This window comes from Barbus barbus (genome assembly GCF_936440315.1).
Source record: "Barbus barbus genome assembly, chromosome: 31".
In the NCBI taxonomy this organism is placed as follows: Eukaryota; Metazoa; Chordata; class Actinopteri; order Cypriniformes; family Cyprinidae; genus Barbus; species Barbus barbus.
Genome location: NC_136759.1, coordinates 13,084,846 through 13,106,958, shown reverse-complemented (window position 1 = coordinate 13,106,958; position 22,113 = coordinate 13,084,846). Strand labels below are relative to the sequence as shown.

At 36.3% G+C, this 22,113-nt stretch overlaps 1 protein-coding gene across 1 annotated transcript; it reads right to left on the bottom strand.

The window, feature by feature from the left end:
• Positions 1–2,913: 2,913 nt before the first annotated feature.
• LOC306851711 (uncharacterized protein) lies at positions 2,914–20,273 on the bottom strand (the record flags this gene model as incomplete). The annotated part of the gene is made up of 35 exons (XM_079388152.1): positions 2,914–3,216; positions 3,571–3,669; positions 3,752–3,846; positions 3,947–4,079; positions 5,013–5,082; positions 5,267–5,342; positions 5,428–5,536; positions 5,630–5,697; positions 5,918–6,031; positions 6,650–6,747; positions 6,836–6,933; positions 7,023–7,067; positions 7,185–7,227; positions 7,366–7,514; positions 8,417–8,485; positions 8,602–8,703; positions 9,219–9,388; positions 9,482–9,488; positions 12,048–12,302; positions 12,380–12,454; positions 13,134–13,228; positions 13,527–13,659; positions 14,441–14,510; positions 14,595–14,670; positions 14,763–14,871; positions 15,344–15,411; positions 15,723–15,836; positions 15,952–16,049; positions 17,344–17,441; positions 17,688–17,732; positions 17,870–17,912; positions 19,120–19,268; positions 19,507–19,575; positions 19,806–19,907; positions 20,133–20,273. 35 exons carry the CDS (start codon positions 20,271–20,273, stop codon positions 2,914–2,916), a joined length of 3,588 nt encoding a protein of 1,195 aa, XP_079244278.1.
• Between the last annotated feature and the right edge of the window lie 1,840 nt (positions 20,274–22,113).

Genomic DNA, 22,113 nt, shown 5'->3' with positions numbered 1-22,113 from the left:
AACCGCAGACCAGCTGACCAGTTAACCAGCCCAGGACCTCCACATCCAGCATCTTAACCTCCAAGATCGTCTGAGACCAGCCACCCGGACAGCTGCTGCAACAATCGGTTTGCATAACCAAAACATTTCTGCACAAACTGTCAGAAAATGTCTCAGGGAAGCTCATCTGCATGCTCGTCATCCTCATCGGGGTCTCGACCTGACTGCAGTTCGTCGTCGTAACCGACTTGAGTGGGCAAATGCTCACATTCGATAGCATCTGGAACTTTGGAGAGGTGTTCTCTTCACAGATGAATCCCAGTTTTCACTGTACAGGGCAGATGGCAGAAACCCATGGTGTTGTGTGGGTGAGCGGTTTGCTGATGTCAACGTTGTGGATCGAGTGGCCCATGGTGGCGGTGGGGTTATGGTATGGGCAGGCGTATGTTATGGAACACAGGTGCATTTTATTGATGGCATTTAGAATGCACAGAGATACCGTGACGAGATCCTGAGGCCTATTGTTGTGCCATTTATCCATGACCCCATGTTGCAAGGATCTGTACACAATTCCTGGAAGCTGAAAACATCCCAGTGGCCAGCCTAAGGCACACCTGTGCAATAATCATGCTGTCTAATCAGCATCGTGATATGCCACACCTGTGAGGTGGATGGATTATCTTGGCAAAGGAGAAGTGCTCACTAACACAGATTTAGACAGATTTGTGAACAATATTTGAGAGAAATAGGCCTTTTGTGTACATAGAAAAAGTCTTAGATCTTTGAGTTCAGCTGATGAAAAATGGGGGCAAAAACAAAAGTGTTGTGTTTATAATTTAGTTCAGTGTATATTAGTAGGCTTAGGATGGAGCATTAGTATTTTGGACGGACAAAGTATTAAAGGGGACCTATTATGCAAAAATCACTTTTATAAGGTGTTTGAACACAGTTGTGTGGCCGCAGTGTGTGAAAACAACAAGCCTATAATGGTAAAAATCCACCCACTCATTTATTTGTAATCTAATAAAGTCATAAACAGTCTGTCAGAACGAGCTGTTTCAGATTCTCCCTCGGTTTACGTCACCGAGGGGAATAAGTCCTGCCCATTAGTGATGCTGCCCTATAAGCATAGACACAGCCCTGAGTGAGAAGCTGCGGTCCGCCTCCGCCATTAACGTTACTGATTATGTCAGCGCCAAAGAGGCTTTTCAAGTGTTGTGTTTTGGGATGCACTAAAGAGCATAGGAGTCTCCATAGACTCCCTCCATCAGAGCCACTGTGGACACTGTGGTTAAGTTTCATTTTCTGAGGAAATGTCCTGGAAAAAATCGGTAAAGTCCCCAATACGTATAGAGATCAATACCAACACTTCGTGCGCGAACGTCAGCTCCAGACAAAGTAAGTATCATGCGTTTGTTTTCCAAATTGCCTTTCTGAAAGAGCTTCTTGGCACTCTGTAAGGCTAATGATGCTAAAGCTACCATTGTCTCTGTCTGTTTTCTCTGGTGCTGTCTTCATTAATGATCGTGAATAGGAATGTGGTAGTTAAAAGTTGCATATGAAAGCAATGTGAGCCCATCGCTTGAGTTTGTTGAGCTCATAATCACGAGTGGGACTTGTGAAGTTTGTGATAGCATGCCATGCACCATGAGACCAGCTATGTTGTTATTTTTATGGTGCTGTGCTCTCTGTCTGTGTAATTCATAAACGCAAATTTATTATGCACAGTGTAATCAGATGACTGACTTTGAAACGGCTTCAAAATCAGAGTCTATGGCTCAAACCCTAAAAGTGGCAATTTTAACAAGCTATGAAAAATTATTTGTGGGGTATTTTGAGCTAAAACTTCACATACACACTCTGGGGATATCAGAGACTTATTTTACATCTTGTAAAAAAGAGCATAATAGGTCCCCTTTAATGATAAAAAGTAGATAATGTAGTATATATAAGTGGTGCATACAGTTTATGCACAAAGCCACTTAAATTTAAAACTAAAAATGATCGGAACATTTGCTTTGACGCTTCCAGTGTAAACCATTTAGGGACCATTCTTTCAGAATGTGTTTTTTGTGTTTAAAAACACAAGAGTCAAGGCAGTGTAAAGGGCTGTTCACACAGAAAGCTTCTGACAGTTGTGCTTGCATCTCATGTCTTTTGAAGCATCTCATGCAAGACACTGTATTCTAAAAATGCAGCACTCAAGTTAAAAGATGTTAAACTTTTTTTTTTGTGAGTCTTGTAACTCACACTTTTAAACAAAAATGTGTTCAGTGTATATTAGTAGGCTTAGGATGGAGCTTTAGTATTTTGGACGGACAAAGTATTAAAGGGGACCTATTATGCAAAAATCACTTTCATAAGGTGTTTGAACACAGTTGTGTGGCCGCAGTGTGTGAAAAAAAACAAGCATAAATGTGCTATAAATCCACCCACTCATTTATTTGTAATCTAATCTCTTTTGTAACTCACACTTTTAAACAAAAACATGTTCTGTTTGAACAGCCCCTTAATATAGGCAGGCAGGATTCCTTAGGAAGGTTCCACGTGCAATTGACAACGTTTGCTTTGAGTTTCCACCATTCCACCATGTTTAATAATACAGATTTCTCAATATATGACAGCAGCTTTATAGAATGTCTTCTTTTTGGCAGCATCTCTCCAGCTGCCTGACTAGAAATGTCAACTGAAGAGATTATATGACTGTGTCACTGGGGAACAGACCTTTTCCTGCTAAGCTGCTCAATTTTCTTACTACTCGGCCTAATGCTGTGGACAAAGCAAGTGCACACAGAATAAAAATATGATCATCTGTTTAGGTCACAATATACAGCCTGAGACCAATGTGAAAATTCAATTCAATACAATTTCTTCATTACCTCTCATGTTCACAGCAAAGTGATATTCACAGTGAATCTATCTGAGGTCCAGGTTTCAAACGATACTCACTGAATAGATGGGAGTGGCTGTGGTAAAGTTTGAGTCCAAGGTAAAATTTGCACCAGCACCATAAGATACCTCAGGTAAAGGCACAATGAGATGGACGGCTATCCCTACAGCTAGAATGAGAAGAGCAGCGAGGGTGGTCAGACCCCTCCTGAGGATCAGCTGAGCGGTAGAGAGCAGAACTGCGGGCTTTTCCTCCACTTGAGTCACGTTTGGCCCCTCGTTCACCACAGTATGGTTGAGCCCCTCATCCTGGTCTTGAGAGCTCACAACCACATATCCATTCCCATTCTGAAACTGTAAGATCCCATTCTTAGACTGTAAGCGTTTTTCAACACAATCAATGTGAATTAGGTACAATTATGTTTTTGACCCCAATGACTTTCATTATATGGACACGACTGTTGAAACATTTTTCATAATATCTTAATCTCTTCTGTGAAAAGCAAATGAAGTCTTAGACAGTTATCATAGGAACAACATGAGGATGAGCAAATAACAATTTTTATTTTTGGTGAACCATCCCTTTAAATATGTACTGTATGTATGAAAATTAGCAGAGATTTTGAATACATAATTTTTTTTAACTAAACTTCTAGTTTTTGTTGATTATTAAAAATAAAAATGACAAAGACAGAAAAATACCTCTGCATTGAGCACCACTTGGTAGAAGCTGTTGCGATGATTTGGGGTCATTGCTCCATTTGCAGCTCCATTTGCACTCTTTCCTGTACGCTCAATTGCCTTTAAAAGAGAAAGAACCTCTTTTAGTCGTCAACTCAGCTCATGATCATGAGCAGCATAATTATAGACCTGATATGCCTACCTCTTCTGTCATTTTCTTCCAGTTTAATTTGAAAATAGCCACAATGAAAAAAATTGCGAGCAAAAATACTGCAATAAGGAGGCCCAGCCAAAAGCCTGAAAGAGCAGAGAGTAAATAATTGTAAATATTAAAAGGTTCTCTGTAATTGAATACCAGTGATTGTGACAAGAGCCAATATGATGCATTTATACGAACCAGCAACTTGTAATTTAGCTGTGAACATCAAAACAATGCTCGATGGGAGTCCAATGCAGTAGTAGCCAAAGAGGTTAGCAATAGCGGCTATCTTCTGCTGCCCTGTGCCAAGAAGAATGCCCATGCCAACACACTGAAAGAAAAAAAACAACAACTGTAATACAGGCCCAGACAGCAACATTGGCCCAGATCCGGCCCACATCTGGCCTGTGTGAAATCCATGCGGAACAGATGTGGGCCGGATCTGGGCCAACACTGGTAATACAACTCATAATATACACAAATACACATAAACCAACCAAAAAAAAATTACATATAATATGAACTTAATTTCTGGCAATATTGTCAGCTTGATTGCACAGACACTATTTGAAGAGAATTGAACTTAGCTTGATGATATCACTAAATCAACAATGAACTGACTTTAACTGAAAAATTGACTGTTTACTATTATCCTCCTGCATTATCAACACACACTTTTTTCCTGTTTAACACTGTAAAGCATTGTAAAAAGTGCTATATAAATAAAGGTGACTTGACTTGAATATTCATTTTAATACAGTAATTGCACACAGGCACATATATATTACATAAATTTTATTTCAGTTATTTCAGTAATTTTTTTAGTTCAACTTGAAATACTAAAACAACTAAAAACAATGAATAAAAAATTATGAAAATATACAGACATTTATAGCAACATGACAAAAACAACAAAATTGCTAAAACTTTTACAAGAAAACTAAAAATAATAATTCAAATAAAATACAATTTATATATTTTAAACATTGAATATAAAATAATTTAAAATATAAAATATAATTTAAAATTTAACAAAAACTATGGTATTATATCAATGATAGTAAAATAATACTGCAACAAAGGCATCATAAGTTGGGCTTCTTTAGTTCAATTCATGCTAAAATGTTTCTTCAACTAAAAGGCAGGACTTTCATTCCTACCCATTACAGATTATCCCATTCATTTTAATGCATGTGGTCCATTCTCCTCTCAATTTATATACAGTCACTGATAAAAATGAGAAAAAAAGTTGCGTAGAACTCACCAGTATTCCATTAAAGAACTGAAGAGGGCAGTAGATGTTCAGTAGGTGAGACACAAGCTCTGCTATGGCCCTAAATATGACAAACATCACAAAATGGATAGTTGAAACACAGCTGTTGTTGACATTGTTTCTGTTAAATCTTAATTCTTAATTTGAAGACTAGAGTGTTTACAGATTTGTTAAAGTGTACTTATGACAACAAATATTTATATTTTTTTATTTTTGTGCTTGAAATAATGAGATAAGTGGCTTACTCATCGGAAGTGAATATGTAGCCAATGACTGTTTTTGTCGAGCCCAGAACAAAACCTTGAAAGATTGCTATAACAGCTGGGGAACAAAATGAACGTGTTTACATGATATCAACTGGTGCTGCATGACAGGCTTGCGAATGATTGATATGTAATGTTTTTACCTGCACTGATGAGAGACACCTTGCTGGTGAGGATAGCAGCAGCTGTTTCCCCAGCTCCAAGTGCGTTTCCCACACGAACACACGCAGCACCTTGCATTCCTAATGGGATCTGGCATATAAGAAAGGAGGTGACCAAAAACAGCACCATCATGAAAAGGAAAAGGCACATTTTTTATGATAATAAGAATATTCTCAAACACACCATGTAGTTGATGTACGCCAGCATTATAACCACATGTTGAGCAGCCAGGTCCATCTCACTCAGCATTCCTGATGGGAAGAGGAGAGTTATTCATCAGGGAATGATTCAATGAAAAAACAATATTATAAGCAAACTGGTTAGGTATACAAACGTAAGCGTATTTATTTTTTGTACTGTGAATATGCCACTGTTACAACTATTGATATACTATAATAGTTCTTATCGATATTTTATATATGTTTTTATTTTTCTATGGTTTTAGTTCACTATTACAACCATGGAATGTACCTGCCAAGAAGCCTCCAACTTCATAGATCCACCATTCAAAACAGGTCATCAGTGTGCTAGGAATGGCCAGCTTCATGTAGGACCCCCAATCCTGCAAGGCTTCGGAAGACCACCCTTTTGGAGGAAAAGGAAAACACTAAGAAATGAGCTACAGAGTAACTATTTTTCCCCAAGCTCTATGAAAAGAAATTCTAAGTCTGAGTGTGTTTTGAACCTTCACGACCCAACCATCCTTCACACAGGGACCTGCATTCAGAAGTAAATAAGCAAATGTAGCAACAGTATACTAACCTTTCAGCTATACGAATATTTAGTAGGTTGTCAGTAACAAGCTGAATGGACAAATGCGCTCTTCAGAAACTTTCCTATAAGCGATTCATTTTAGTGAGAAGCGTTAGTCTGATTCAATTTATTTTCTTGGAAAGTTTTATTCAATTTAGTTCATGTGCTTGTTTTTTCTCTGCCATGGAAGAATATATATATACGAAATAATTATTCCAGTGAATCGACCCCTAGTAGACAGCCGTGAAAAGTCTAATTCAATCGAATCATTCCAAAGATGCTCCCTGTCATGCTTAAATCCGAATTACTGGTTTGCCCTAAACATCATTCAAAATGTAATTTTTTTCCAGAAAAGACCAAAGTAACAAAAAGTAGCTTGAGGTTGTTTAAAAATAGACAAACAAGTAGCTTTGCAAACTACAGTTTCAAAGTAGCATCCACAAAACTCACCTCCCCAAGTTTTTTCATGGAGCTTCTGCCAGCGGATGAAACAAAACAGGGCAATACAATTAAAAACCTGAGCAAAGGTGTTTGCAGCAGCAGATCCACTAAAAATGAACAGAAAAATATGAAAATATCGAAAACCAAAGACATGTGAAAAATCACATAAATAATATGGAAAACATTTATACTCACTAGACTCCAAAATCCCACCAGTACAGCAGAAAGTAGTTCACTATCACATTGGCAACATTGGCAACTGCAGATGCATACATCTGAGGCTTGATCACTCCCTGCAGAGGGTTCATGAGCATGACAAATTCAACATACAAGAACTGAATGCAGTTATTAAGTTGTTGATTTACTTAATCATTTTTTGTACCTGGTTCTGAAGATATGACAGTTGCAGCTGATACAGAAACATGGCCTGTAATATAGACATGGGACAGGATGTGGATGAACAGCAATGTATCCAAAGAATTATTTGATTTGAGTTCATCTGGGCTGTAAATGCGACCCATAATCATCCATTAGTGGACCTTACCGGAATTGCTGGCAAATATACAATCACATACAGCTGTGCAATCCTGAAAGAGAGAAAGTGTCAGTCAGTCAGTCAGTCAGTCTCCATAGTGTACTCCAGTGCATCAATGTTCAGTTTAAGCATTCAACAGTCAATATCAATCCAAATATAGTCAGTGTGTGTTAAAGAGTGCGCCGGTCACCTGGCCACCTCGGGGTCCTGCCCCAGATAGAGAAGGAGAGGCTGGGTGTTCACAAGCAAAGCCCAGCAGGGCAAACTGAAGAGCGTCAGAATCAGGATGCCTCTCTGCAGGATGACGCCTACACGGAGAAGGTTCTTACTCCCGAATGTCTGAGGGCAAGATGCTATTAACTATTAGTTATTTTACTACACACTCTTAGAAAACAAGGTACAAAACCTTCACTCGAACAATACCTTTTCAAAAGGTATTAACGTACTTTTTGGGTATGTAAGTAAATAATCATTAATATGTCATTTAATAAAGTACTAATATGAACCTTTAAAGTACTATTATATACCGTCATGGAGATAATTTAAGTACAAAAATGTACATTTTAGATTTTTTCACCTTTGCTTCAGTGAAAGCGTTATACCTTTTACTCTGACGTGTGTTAAAGGTTTGGGGGAATCAACCTAAGAATGTCTTATGACTATAAATGTTATGACAGAATCTTGTTTTTACCAATTACTTTAACTGATCTATAATGGAAATAATGCATAAAATCTGCTATTTATGACGATTTCTTTCCATAATGTTATACAGCATTTAATCTATAGGGAATGCAAGACAATATAACAATTGAGAATCATTTGTATTCTAATGCCTTTGAAGTATTTTAACATAATAAATACAAGTTATTTATAGACCTTAGGTTAGACGCCATATTGAATTTCTCACAGATGAGAATGAGGCTCTGACGGATAAACTAACAAGCAGGCACTGAATAAAACTGATAGATAACAATTTTCACATCTGTTTATGGAGTTTTTGTCCACTGAAAGATTTTTTCGGAAAGACATTTTGTCAGCTGAACAATCGGTATGTTGTTAAACAACAGAACAAGCCCCATTAAACACACTGTACTTCAGTCCCTCACAGCCTCATGTTCATTAGTCAAAAAATTGTGTGTGATTCATGGTAGTCCTTTCATTATTTAACTCTTTTTTTATTTCAGGCTTTTGGTTTATTATTTTATTAAGCAGTTGGAGTGCTATTTGTATATAAAACACACCTGTGATACCAAAGTGTCACATGCCAAAGCAAGTCCCAACCCCGTCGCTGCAGCTGTTACATTTATTGTCTGGAAAACAAATCGAACACATCTTACTTAATGCTCTATAACTATATTGCACATATTCATAATGTGGTCCATAACACGTATTGGCCGGCAGAAGTTTTGAATCAAACAGATCTTACAGCTGAGGCCATGGCGTAACCCGCTAGCACAGTGTTCCCCAGGCGGCCACAGAACATTGTCACCACAAAGAAAAGGAGGAAATTCAGGAACCGGCACACAAGCTAAGAATACAAACAAAGAAATATTTAGCACAAAATGAAGATGAAAGTTCTGGACTCGCATGGATTATGGCTGTGAAAGTACAAAGTCGAAGATGAAAAACAAAGTACCTCTGTGAAGATTCTTGAGAGAAGTTTATTTGTAAACCAATTTCTTTAAATGAAATATCCTTACTCTTATATATCAAATATATTAAATATCCCATACTCTTAATGTGATTTCCAGTCTATTTTTGACAGGCATATTTTTATACAGTATTTATTTTATGCAAGATGCAAGACATATCATACATTATTATGGATGCATTTAACAATCAAGAATCAGCTCATCCAGGATTCATTTATATTCAAATGGACATGCATGAAGACATAATACAAACTCTACCCAAAACAGATCATGGTCTATTCAGTAATGGATAATTTTGGTATAAGCAGCTGCATTTCTCTGCCAGCTCTCTACTATTCATACAAAACAAGCATAGCACATTATCATGATGTGTGTGTGACAGACTTCTCACCAGGGGTCCAGTCATGTGCAGGATGTGGTATAGCTCTTCTCTATACACCAGAGGGATGCAACGCCTCACAAAACCACAGCAAAACAGCTTGGCACTGGGCTCCATTGATACACCATCAGTTCTGGGACTCGAGGCGTCCATGATCTTCTCAGTTGTGATCCTCGAAGACTCTGTAAGAGGCCTGGCTTTGCTTCATAGACTTAAGGGGCCCTTCAACCGCTGTTCATTCTTCAGGTCCGCATTCAGCACCTTTGAAGGCTTACTGATTAACTGAGGTGAAGACAATGAGAAGCTTTGATTTAATCCACAGGATGGGAGGAGGATGTTTGCAGTCCTGGCAAAGAGTTGCATTGTGTGACGATAGATTGTTTCACAAGATCAATCAGTTATTTTTAAAATCTAATTACAAGTTGATTAAAAACTGTATTTGCAACATATAAATGTAATAAGAATAATGATTATATTTAATATAGCCAGTATTGAGTTGTGTTGAGTATTTATAGTTTAGTGTATTTAACAGCAGAAGACCTCTAACTCTGTAACCCATGCCCGAGTTACAGCTGGCTCTAGCTCCACCATAACAACAAAGTTCCTACTTTGAAAAAAGTGTTACATATTACTTATTGTTATACTTCAATTATTGACTTATTGTATCACAGCTTGGTGGAACGTTTACTAGTGGAGGGTTCTCTGGAGTACATATGAAAACTCTACACAGCATTCTGTATTTTTATCAAATAAATGCAGTCTTGGTGAGCATAAGAGATGTCTTTAAAACATTAAACAATACAGGGTGTAAAAGCATATATATATATATATATATATATATATATTGCATAAAACTTGTACTACTAAATCATCATTTTTTTTAATACTCCACATAACCTTTGGTCTTTTCACTTTCAATGACCTTCAGATTTTAATGACAAATATTTTTGCCTTATTTACATTATCTCTCTTTTCCTCTTTTTCACATCCCCCTCCATTAACCCATATGAAATGATTCATCCAGCTGCTCTTTCAAGCTAGAGCCACAAACAGACTTTAACATTTAAAAGCCAAGATTTGTTTATCATTACAACTGGCTTTCGATTGTTGTTTGCCGGTAATGTCAATGTAATTGTAGATCTATTTAGTTTTGTTCCTTCATATAGTGCATCTCACAGCCAAGAACATTTACAAACAAATCAGTGAGTCATCAATCAGGTTCCAAGAATCAATTTCATGAGTGACTAATACCTAAACTAACATACATTAGACTCACACGTGTTGGACCATCATATACAGTAGATATGATTTCATTAAAAAGATTACTTTTTTAAGGAGAAAGGCAAAGATTAACATGTTTTTCCCTTCCTCCTCAGTGCCTCACACCAACCTTTGAACCAGTGTGATGTTCACAAAGCTGAAAGTTCTGGCAAGATTTCAAGAAAAAAAAAAAAGAGAGAGAAAAAGAAAAAGATGTTGTAACAGCTGCTCTGAGTGGCTATAGCTGCACACATGAATTTTAACATCGTATATACATTTTAACATAACATTTTAACATAACGTATGTCATTTTAGTCATTTTAATTAAAACTTTTCTTTCATTTGCCAAATAAATATTGCGCATGCACCAATATGTCTCCTTTTATTCTTTTAAATTATGTTTAAAATATTAAGGATGTGTGCTAAGGATGAATGAATATCAGAACATCGGTTTTATCATTTTCACCTTTAAACTGTTTATATATATATATATATATATATATAACCAAAACAAATCAAATCAGGAATGCAAGATTATATAAAATATGATTCAGACTGTTCATGATTGAAAACTCTGCAGTTGTATTTGTTGCATATTATACAAAGCTAGATTGCCACGGTGCATGCACGAGGAGGATACAGGAACACGCAGACGAGGAGTAAACTCAAATCAAAAGTCTTTAATGAATCCAAACAAGGCAGGGCAAGACAAGGCAAGGCTGAGACAGACAGGAACACCGGGGAGTAACAAGTAGACCAGATGAAATTAAACTGAACAAACAGGACTATAAATACACATAATAATCATAGATAGAGACAAACACAGCTGAATGGAATTAACTAATAATCACACTAGACGAGGACAGGAAACAAACCAAATATGGAAACAAGAGGTGGGAACACATGACACGGACAGAGGTCTGACAATGATGTTTAAAAATACATGTAAAAGTGCTTTGTATTTTGTTTCTTTTTTCAGAAATTCTAACATAAAAGTGTCAGAGGACATGAGTAAAATAGGAAAAGGGTACAAAGCCCTGATTTTTTCTAAGGATTGTGGCATTTTCCTTTCTCATTACGGCAGAACATGGTCAGCCGATGGGACTGTTTCATTCAAGGTGACCGTACAAATGACTTTCGGCCCCATGAATCCCTGGGGAAAAGGTTAAGATGTAATAGATTATACTATCAATGTTGTTCTCAAACAATTTCAGTCAAACACGAGAGTCCAAAACATCAGTAAATGCTGCTGCAAGCTGGAAATTTAAAAATTGTAAATAAAATATACAATTTTGAAAAACCGAAAGGAAATTTAAAAAAAAAAAAAGAAGTAGGCAGGTTTTCAAATAAAACATTTTCTTAATCAGTGTTTTGCCTTTTCAAATAAAACTAACTATTCTTAAAACCAAATATATTTGCATTTTCTGTTTGTTTTTATTACTTTTTTTAAACCTCATGTATGTAATGCTTCAGAAATTATTAAATGTGTTTTGGAAACTATAACTTTCTAGAAATTGCTAAACAGAAAATACCTGGGATATATGTATAAACAGCTATAGCTCTAGGCTCTGGTTTTCAGACTGAGATTGAAGTTGAATGGATGAGAGATGAAGGCGTAGTAAAGTTTGAATCCAAAGTAGTATTTGCTCTGACAGCATAAGACACCTCAGGTAAAGGTACAATGAGATGGACAGCTATCCCTACAGCTAGGATGAGAAGAGCAGCGAGGGTGGTCAGACCCCTCCTGAGGATCAGCTGAGCGGTAGAGAGCTTTTCCTCCACATCTGGCTCCTCGTTCTGATCATTTGAGTTCATGCTCATGTACTCATCCACACTCTGAGAGCAGACAAGACATCAAGATCAGTTTTCAGAGATGTTTTGTGTTAAAATACAGTAAAAGTCATCAGACATACCTCTCTGTGCCTCGCTGTGAGACTATCCGGAGTTGACACTGCAGGTATTTTACGTTTTCCAGCTCTTTCAACTGCCTGAAATATTATGGATGTACATTCATCATGCCATATAATTGATGAGAACAAAAGAATTCAAAGCTGGGAGATTTTAACTAAAATTACACTTGCATTTTTGGAAGGAAATAACTGTAATTGCAAGAAAGCAAAAAAAAATATGTTTTTATCAGCTTTACTTAACAATCAATACACATAACGCATCAGTCTGCAGTGTAAAGCTGAATAAAAAGTCAAAATTCACATTGTAAATATGAATATATAAAATAATCATATTTTTATAATAATACTACTACTAATTTAATCTATAATACTAATAATAATTTCTACAAAATATTTTTTAAATAATATATTTAATGTAATTATTATTTTATATTATTAATCATATTTTTTTATTTATTTTCTGCATTTGTGCAGTACAAGCTACTGGATAATGTTAACATACAGCTTTAAATTAACTAATTAGACATTGTTTTATCAAACTCACATTCATTCTGGATCCATTTTGGTATGTAAAACCAATTTTCATAATCTGATAAAATCCTGAAGGACATAGAGTCTCATCCTATATTTTTTTTCCCTCACTGAATATCTGTTTTCAACACATTATGAAGTAAAATAGACTGTGAATTGTCATTCATTTTTACTAAACATCTTAAAAAAATAGAAAGCACACCTTAAATATTGAAATATACTGTACCTCTTTGGTCACTCTCTCCCAGTTGAGCTTAAAAATGACTGCAATGAAAAAACTGGACTGCACACATACACAAATGAGAAGTCCCAGCCAAAAGCCTGTGAAAGCAAGAGAGGACATTGCTGTAGGACAGCTGTTATCTCATTACAGAAATGTTTTAATGAATGCTGTTCTGGGTGCTCGAGATGCATTAATGCAATTCTGCAGGGACCTGTACTGCATCCACTGATGTCCTCTACGTGCTTCAACCCAATGAAATTATGATTTAGAAACCAAATGCTAACATGGTGACCACAGAAGATGACAAGGTCACAGAATATCAATGAGTATGCTACAATGAGTGACAATTTGAATTGTTAATAAGATCACAGCATGAAAAAATGAAGGAAAACAAACCAACAACGTCTAATTTCGCAGCAAACATGAGCGAGGTGCCAAGTGGAAGTCCAATGCAGTAATACCCAAAAAAATTAGCTACAGCTGCAATCTTCTGCTGCCCAGAACCCAACAGAATACCCATGCTGACACACTTGAGGACAGAACAAAAGAATACATTTAGATATGTACATTTTTGCATTTACAGACAGCCTTCCAGTTGAGCTAAACATTTAACCGAGGAGCAAAACTTGCATAAGATTTTTTTCCAACAAAATGTTTTCTTACCCAACTGGCAACTATATTGTTGTTCAAATTATGCTTCAAAAACACAATTCACCAATGAGGTGATATATTCTCCATTATCCATTATATATGTTTTGTTTACTGTATATGTTTATTGCCAAAAAAACATTGTTAGCAAATTTCACTGAAACACACTGAATTAAAGGAACAGTTAACCCAAAAATGAAAATTTTGTTATCATTTACTCACCCTCATGTTGTTCCAAAAGTTTCTTTGTTATGTTTAACACAGAGGAAGATATTTTGAACAACCAAACAGTTGTTGGTCCCCATTCATACTATGGAAGTCAATGGGGACCATAACTGTTTGATTACCAGCATTCTTTAAAATATCTTCTTTTATGTTCAAAATAAGATAGAAACTCATGTGGGTGAGTAAATGATGACAAAATTTTCATTTTTAGGTGAACTATCCCTTTAAACATTACGCTGCAGGTAAGACTGAAATGGTATTTCCTTTTAATCTTGTTTTAATTACAACTTTGTAAAATCATTATATATATTCTTTAAGAAAAAAACAACAACAGTGCATTGGGAAAACACAGCCATCTAAAACCATGCTTAAAAATAATCACTTGTCAATTCTTCTGAGAAAAAAAAAGAAAAGTAATAGCAATGTAAAGTACTCACAACAAGACCATCAAAGAACTGAAGTACACAATAGACATTCAAGAGTTTGGAGACGAGCACCACAATATGCCTACAAAATAAGACACAATCACCAGTACGGTACTGTTTAAAGAACATCATTACTGCAAGTCTGATTTGCAAAGCAAATACCTACCCGTCTGATGTAAATAAGAAACCAATCACAGTTTTTGTCGATGCAAGCATAAGACCTTGCAAAACAGCCAAGGCAGCTGCATCCAAAAGATAAAGAAAAAGGACATGTCAAACATGAGCAGACAATGAAAGATGAATGTGTCTCAAAGGAATATGACTGTTTGTAAACCTGCGCAGGTGAGGGACACCTTGCTGGTGCGGATCGCTCCGGCCGTATCTCCTGCTCCGAGTGCATTGCCCACACGTACACACGCCGCACCTTGAATCCCTAATGGAAACTGGCATCCCAGGAAAATACATTACTGTTCAAAGGTACCGTTCAGTTTTTATGTTTTGAAAGACATCTCTTATGCTCAAAGACACTTTTTAATCAAAAATGTTGGCAGTAAAATATTATTATAATTTAAAATCACTTTTCTATGTTAATATATTTTTTTATAAAATGTAATTTATTCCTGTGTTGATAAAGCCAAATTTTCAGCAGCCATTACTCCAGTCTACAGTGTCAGATGATCCTTCAGAAATCATTCTAATATACAGATTTTTTCCTGCTGACTGGTTTGAGTCTCAAGAAATATTTCGTATTATTAGCAATACTGGAAACAGTTATGATTCAAGTTCAAAAGTTTGCTTGTCTGGTAATGTATCAAGTAAATCATTATTTGACAAGGAACATAGTGGGAAAACGGAAGCATCTGTTATATTCCTTCAGGAACTTTATAATTGGGTAAATATTAGGGCTTAAATTACCATGTAGTTTATAAAAGCCAGCATAATTACTGCATGTTGAGCTGCCAGATCCAACTCTCCTAGCATGCCTGAAAGAGAAGGACATAAGGGAATGCATTTAACAGCATTATAATGTTACATTAAAGTGGTTTCTCTCTGTGCTAAAGCTTTTACACAACTATTTTCTATTTTCCTGAAGCAATCACTCATAAAAAAATAATCTGAGGCCAAAATTAATAACCTAAACCACATTAAGCACTATATCCAAACAGACATTTTAATTGGAGGCCATTCTTCATGTCTAGGCCTAATAAATTGCATAATTCAATTAATTTTACAGGCAGTCGCTTCTGTGTATTAACACAAAGGTTTGTTTTTGACTTTAGATTTTAGAAAGCACCTGCTAAGAATCCTCCAACCTCATAAATCCACCACTCAAAGCAAAGCATCATGGTACTGGGGATGGCCAGTTTCATATATCCATCCCACTCCTGCAGTGAGTCACATGACCAGCCTGTGGAGAGCAGAGAAAGATATCACAGACATAGAGTGGTATTTTATGCATTTATTTAAACAATATAGTATGTTTGTCTGGTTTATCTGTAAGTTTAACTAGCTATTTGGCTCACCTCCCCATGTTTCAACATGGAGCTTCTTCCAGCGAATATATACATAGAGGAAAACACAAATATAGACCTGAGATATGGTATTGGCAGCAGCAGATCCACTGAAATACAAAAGCCAGAAAAATACAGGACTGTAAAAATGGTACAGTAGTTGTATGTCCTTGTATAGATTCAAATTTAAGCAGTATCAAACTAAAACAAGTGTAGTTGTTCCGAATATAAGAGTACGATTATGATTACGATTAATACTGAATAAATTACACTTTAGTTACAACATGGTCAGTGCATAGTCAATAGGTGCTTGAAGGTCCAGCCACATCCTAACCCTATCCCCAACCCTAATTAGGTCAAGCTCCACCCATTAGATCCATAGAGGTGGAGCTGGACTAGGACAAACTCCACCCATGTCATTTCGCTCTCCATCGAGCATCACAGTATTTTTACTCTGCTAACAAAAATAGTTCCAAACAGAGCCATAGCAAAAGCACGTGGAAGCCTCTTTCTGCCACATAAGAAAAAAAAATCATGCTGTGGTAAGTCATAATTATGTCAAAATAATGACTTTAATTGGTGTAATTATCACAAAAAGTTGATATCATAAAATAGTCATAATGACAGTATTCAAAATTTTGATTTGAATATATGATTGTATATTATATGTATTTGGGGAAGTCGTGGCCTAATGGTTAGAGAGTCTTGAAGTCAAAACTCCCGGGGAGCAGTTGGGAGTTCGGTGCCTTGCTCAAGGGCACCTCAGTCGTGGTATTGAGGGTGGCGAGAGCGCTGGACATTCACTCCCCCAGCCTACAATTCCTGCCGGACCTGAGACTCGAACTCGCAACCTTTTGGGAAAAGACAAAAAATTGGCATCGTGGAACAATCATGGCGTTGTTTCGCGATGCCAGTCGTTCATCTGGGACAGCCGAAAATCGTGCAGTCTGTCTCGGGCTTAAGTCATAATTTTGATGACTTTTTATCTCAACTTTTTAAGTCAAAACTTCTACTGGTATGTCATAATTTTGACCTTTAAGGCTATAATTTCAACTTTTTATCTAACAATTATGACTTTTAAAGCATGATTTTTTTTTCTTAGAATGATTTTCATAGAATTGTGTCGCAAGTGTTAGAGCCTATCATTCCTAAATCAGTGTTTTGAATGAATTGGTTTAGTGAATGATGCAATAACACACTCATAAAGCCAGTGACTTGATTTATTCCTAAATGAATCAGTGTCTTCGAATCTATTGAATAAACAGTTCAAATGCTCAAGTACTTACATTACTTCATGATTAAATATGTTCAATCTGTTTTGAGAACCAGAACTATTGTGTAAATAACCAAAACAGCACGACTGTGTATAAATGATTGACAGGGATTACAACCCTTCAAACTTACTATAACCCAAGGTCCAACCAGTTCAGAAGGATGTAGTTTGTCACCACATTTGCAATGTTGGCTGCAATGGCTGCATACATCTGAGGCAGAATCACTCCCTACAAGCCCAAAACAACCACTTTTAAACCATCCTTTGGATCTACAGTCACTGCTGTGACATTACATTGAGTGACACAAATGAAGTCACTCTGTATCATACAGCGAGATGATCTCTACCAATAAAGATCATACCGTAACAGCTGGAGGCTGACTGTGATAGTTACAGAGCTCTGCAAGTTTTAAGATTTTGAAGAGCTCAGCTAAGGTGCTTATCTACACTTATCTGCCAAAAAAAGATTGCATACCTGGTTCTGGAGATAGGCTACTTGCAGCTGATGCAAAAACATAGCCTGTGTGAAAAGAGAGAGAATGAGAAACTGCTGGTTGGAGATGGGGTGTGTATATATGTATTATATTTCAAGCTGTATCATGTATGTTATGTGACTGTGCTGGCAAGAGGAAAATTATGCTATTTTTTATGACTCACTGGAACTGCTGGCAGGTAACAAACCACATAGAGTTGAGCTATCCTGGAAAGAAACACATTTGTAACTGTGATTTAGAGGACAAGGGAACATGAATGATTTTAAAAAGAGAGCTGTGAGTTATCATACAGCAGAATAAATCTGCTGCGCAGTGCCATTTCCATCTTGGCATGCATCTAAATTGAGTATTAGAACGTGTGCTTGTGCACATTAAAATGCCTCATTTAACACCATCGTCAATATTTATTTAGGAAAATATGTTCCAAAATATATTTGCTAGAGATAGGAAGGACTGTCATTCTCAGACACTATCTTGTTTGTACAAAACCTTGGGGATCTCTAACTTTACACTAACATGAATAAATATTGCTTTTTTGGTTCTTGTCAAAATGATTTATTCATTCTAAACAGTAAACAATGAGTCATTCAGCACATACTTTTTAACACAACCTAGTGTTGGCCAATAAATAAATCTATATTTTTGTTTTGTTATCCAGTAAAACATAAATGTCTTAACAAGATATATTTTCTTGAAGCAAAATGTCTTAGAGAATATTTCCCAATGAAAAATATTAGTTTTTCTTGTATAAACCTCTATACATTTTGTTAGACATTCACCCAAAAAGTGAAAATGTGCTGAAAATATAGTTCAAACAGCTGATAAAAACATCCCAATAATCCAGAAGCAATCCACATGAGTTCAGTCCATCAATTAATATCTTGTGACGTGAAAGCTGCGTGTTTGTAATCCAGCATTATTATGAATTATGGATTGGTATTTTTTCCAGAAGTGATAGAACCTTAATGATACATTTGTTTGTTTGTTTGTTTGTTTTTACAAACATGCAGCTTTTTGCTTCACAAGACATTAATTTATTGACTGGAGTCGTGTGGATTACTTGTGGATTATTGGGATGCTTTTATCAGCAATCTGGACCCTCATCCTGACGGCACCCATTCACTGCAGAGGATCCATTGGTGAACAAGTCATGTAATGCTAAATTCTCCAAATCTGTTCAGATGAAGAAACAAACTCATCTACATCTTGGATGGCCTGAGGGTAAGTAAATGTTCAGCAAATGTTCATTAAATTACATTTAAAACAAGGAAAAGCACAATGCTAATAGGATAAGACAAACACAATTAAATGTATTTTAATATCTTACAACATTTTTAATATGAACAAAAAAATATATATTCTATTGAACAAGAAGATAACAATATTTTAATTAATTTAAAATTAATGAATCACCTGGCCACCTCTGGATCTTGACCCAGCAGCAGGAGGAGGGGCTGGGTGTTGATGAGCAGACCCCAACAGGGCAAACAAAAGATCAGGAGGATCAGGACACTCCTCTGCAAGATGATGCCAACGCGGTGCAGATTCTTCCCACCGAAGGTCTGACAAGAACATAAGATCAGAACTCAGACACTTCAAATTTATTCTGTATTCCTGAATGACTCATATGGTACAAAATATAGAATGCTATATATTTCATGTTTCATTGCAGGAGCCCCAGAGGGGTCCAATGTTTTATTTAGCTTTTTTTTTCCTAATTCAATTTAGGTTTAAATCCCAGCTCTCTGGTGTGGTCTCATTCTGTTGGACCCCACTGCATAGCCATGCATATTTTCATACCTGAGAGATAAGGGTGTCAGCCGCCAGTGCAAGACCTCCACCTGTAGCTGCAGTTGTTATGTTTATCGTCTGATAAATCAGAATAACAAGCATCAGCTTCTTCTCAGCCATGCTCTGAACTACTTCAATACACAAGCTTCAAAACCAAAAGTGTGTGATACGTCAAACCCCTGATGGCTGAACCTTTACAATACTGTGCCAACATTTGCATTTCATACACCAGTGTTTCTGTTTTACCACAAAGAAAGCAGTATGTAATACTACAGAGAAACAATAAGCAGAGCAAAACATAAACTCACAGCTGAGGCCATTCCATAACCAGCCAGCACACTGTTTCCCAGGCGACCGCAAAACATTGTTATGACAAATGGCAAGAGATAATTCAGAATGCGCGATGCAACCTGGAATGACAACCTGAGAATTCTCAGTGGATGAGAAGTATATGAGAGCACTGAGCTGTATGGAGGAAATAATGACATTTCTTTGCTTTTCTGGCTTGCAGATTCATTCTTTGCCACATGAGGTGAAATTGATACAAAACTTATAAAGTTTCCTTTATGGAAATATGAACAGATTCATATTTTATATTCATACATGGGTGTAAGTGAGAGAAAAAAATTTCATACCAGGGGTCCGGTCATGCACAGGATGTGGTAGAGCTCCTGTCTATATACCAGAGGGATGCAACGCCTCACGGATCTACAGCGGAAAAGCTTGGAACTAGGCTCCATTGATGAAGCTTCAGTCCCGGGACTTGAAACGTCCATGATCTCCTTAGACCTGATCTGCAATGAGGCCAGAGACGCGGCAGGGGCCGGTCCCGCTGCTGCAGCTGTGTTGCTAACAGGTCAATGTGCCAAAGTTTCACCATCTTAAAAGCTTACTGATTAGATGAAGCATATGAGTGGAAGGGTTGAAATCTGCAGCTAGATGACCTAAATACAATAGAGACCTTTACTTCTTCAGAATGGCTACAAGATGGGAATTTGAGGAAAGTGCCAGAACAATCAGAATTTTCATTGAATAAAATGGAATGACAGAGTACACATAAAATGGAAAAAAAATTTTGAAACAATTTTAGAACAAACTCAGAAATTGCTAGTAAATTTCACAAATAATTGCAAAGAAATGTCAAGTGACGACAAATTAAATGCAAATTTTTTTTTATTTTTTTTTTTAAACAGTGTTTTCTAGTAAAACGTAGTCCAAAATCGAAAAATTAGAAAAATTATTATTTTCAGTGCCATTTTAAAGCACAGCCCACCTACTTACACAACCAAATTGGGGCGGGCTACTAGGCCTTAATTTGCTTAGAAAATCTTAGCAAACAAAAATTAAAACAAATTTTACTTTTCTTAAATGTCCTTCTATCTAATGATTCTGAATTCTTATTTACGGAAGACAGTAAAAATGTTTTTATTAAAATTCTCTCATCAGCTAAAGAACACTTATTTTTCATATATCAGTCATTCTTGAGAAGTGGGACAAAACGGTGCAAAATAGAAAAAAAATAAATAAATAACTTTGTACTCAGACAAATGAAACTACATTTATGAATCTGATATGTACTAAGCTACTGAGCTATGCTTTGATGCAACCTCCCAACTTTTCTCTTTTTTTAACAAAATGTGCTTTTTTACCTTGGACTGTGTAATATCATTTCAAATTGATCTTTAACAGCATTCAAGATGTTTTTAACATTTCAAAACACATTCTCATGTTAGCAGACAGATTACACTTTCACATGTGACCAATGACTCCTCAACAAATAGAAAATATAATGAAATGTGATCAAAATATTCATTTGACCGAGGTGACAGAACTGACGGAGTTGACACATCTGACAGTGGTGACGAAAACCTGAATTTGTAGTCTTTTTAACTATCAAATGCATTGAATCAATCAATTACTGTATTAAAACAAACACAACAAACAGTGAGTATGTTATTGTTCATAAAGCTTTTATACAAGAGTCACATTTAAGTATGTTTGGAACACAAAATCTGACGGTGGTGACATCTGACGGTGTTGACAAATTTGGAATTTCTTTCACAAAACAAATAGAGTTCATGTAGTAGCCATTTTATTTCGTTTTTTTTCTGTTGATGCTAGATGCTAATGGAACCTGCTTCAGGAAAATAAAATGATCTAAATATTTCAAATAATTTCCTCAGAAATTGGAAGATGGTGTTGACATATCATGGTTGTGACACAGGAAATATTAACATTAGGATTTAAAATATTCTAAAACTATCAAACTGAGCCTGTCTGACATTGTTGTACTCTGCAGAGGATTGTGGCAAGGGGGTCCTACCGTGCTTTAGAGTGACAGCTACCCCTGATATTCCCTGATTTTATTATTGATGGTGTTGACAAAAAGTGGGACGCAACTTTGAAACCTTATGAAACATGCACGTGTCACCGAAAAACAACCTTGCTTTGATATGAGACATTATTAAGTGTTGCTTTTCATAAAACAAGTTTTCATCATTAAAAAACATTTTTATCCATTTTATAGCATATGAATGATTGAACCCTTCTCTGTGGACACACTGTTTTAGATGTACTGAGAAGACAATAAGTGTCATAGATTTCACATAATAATGA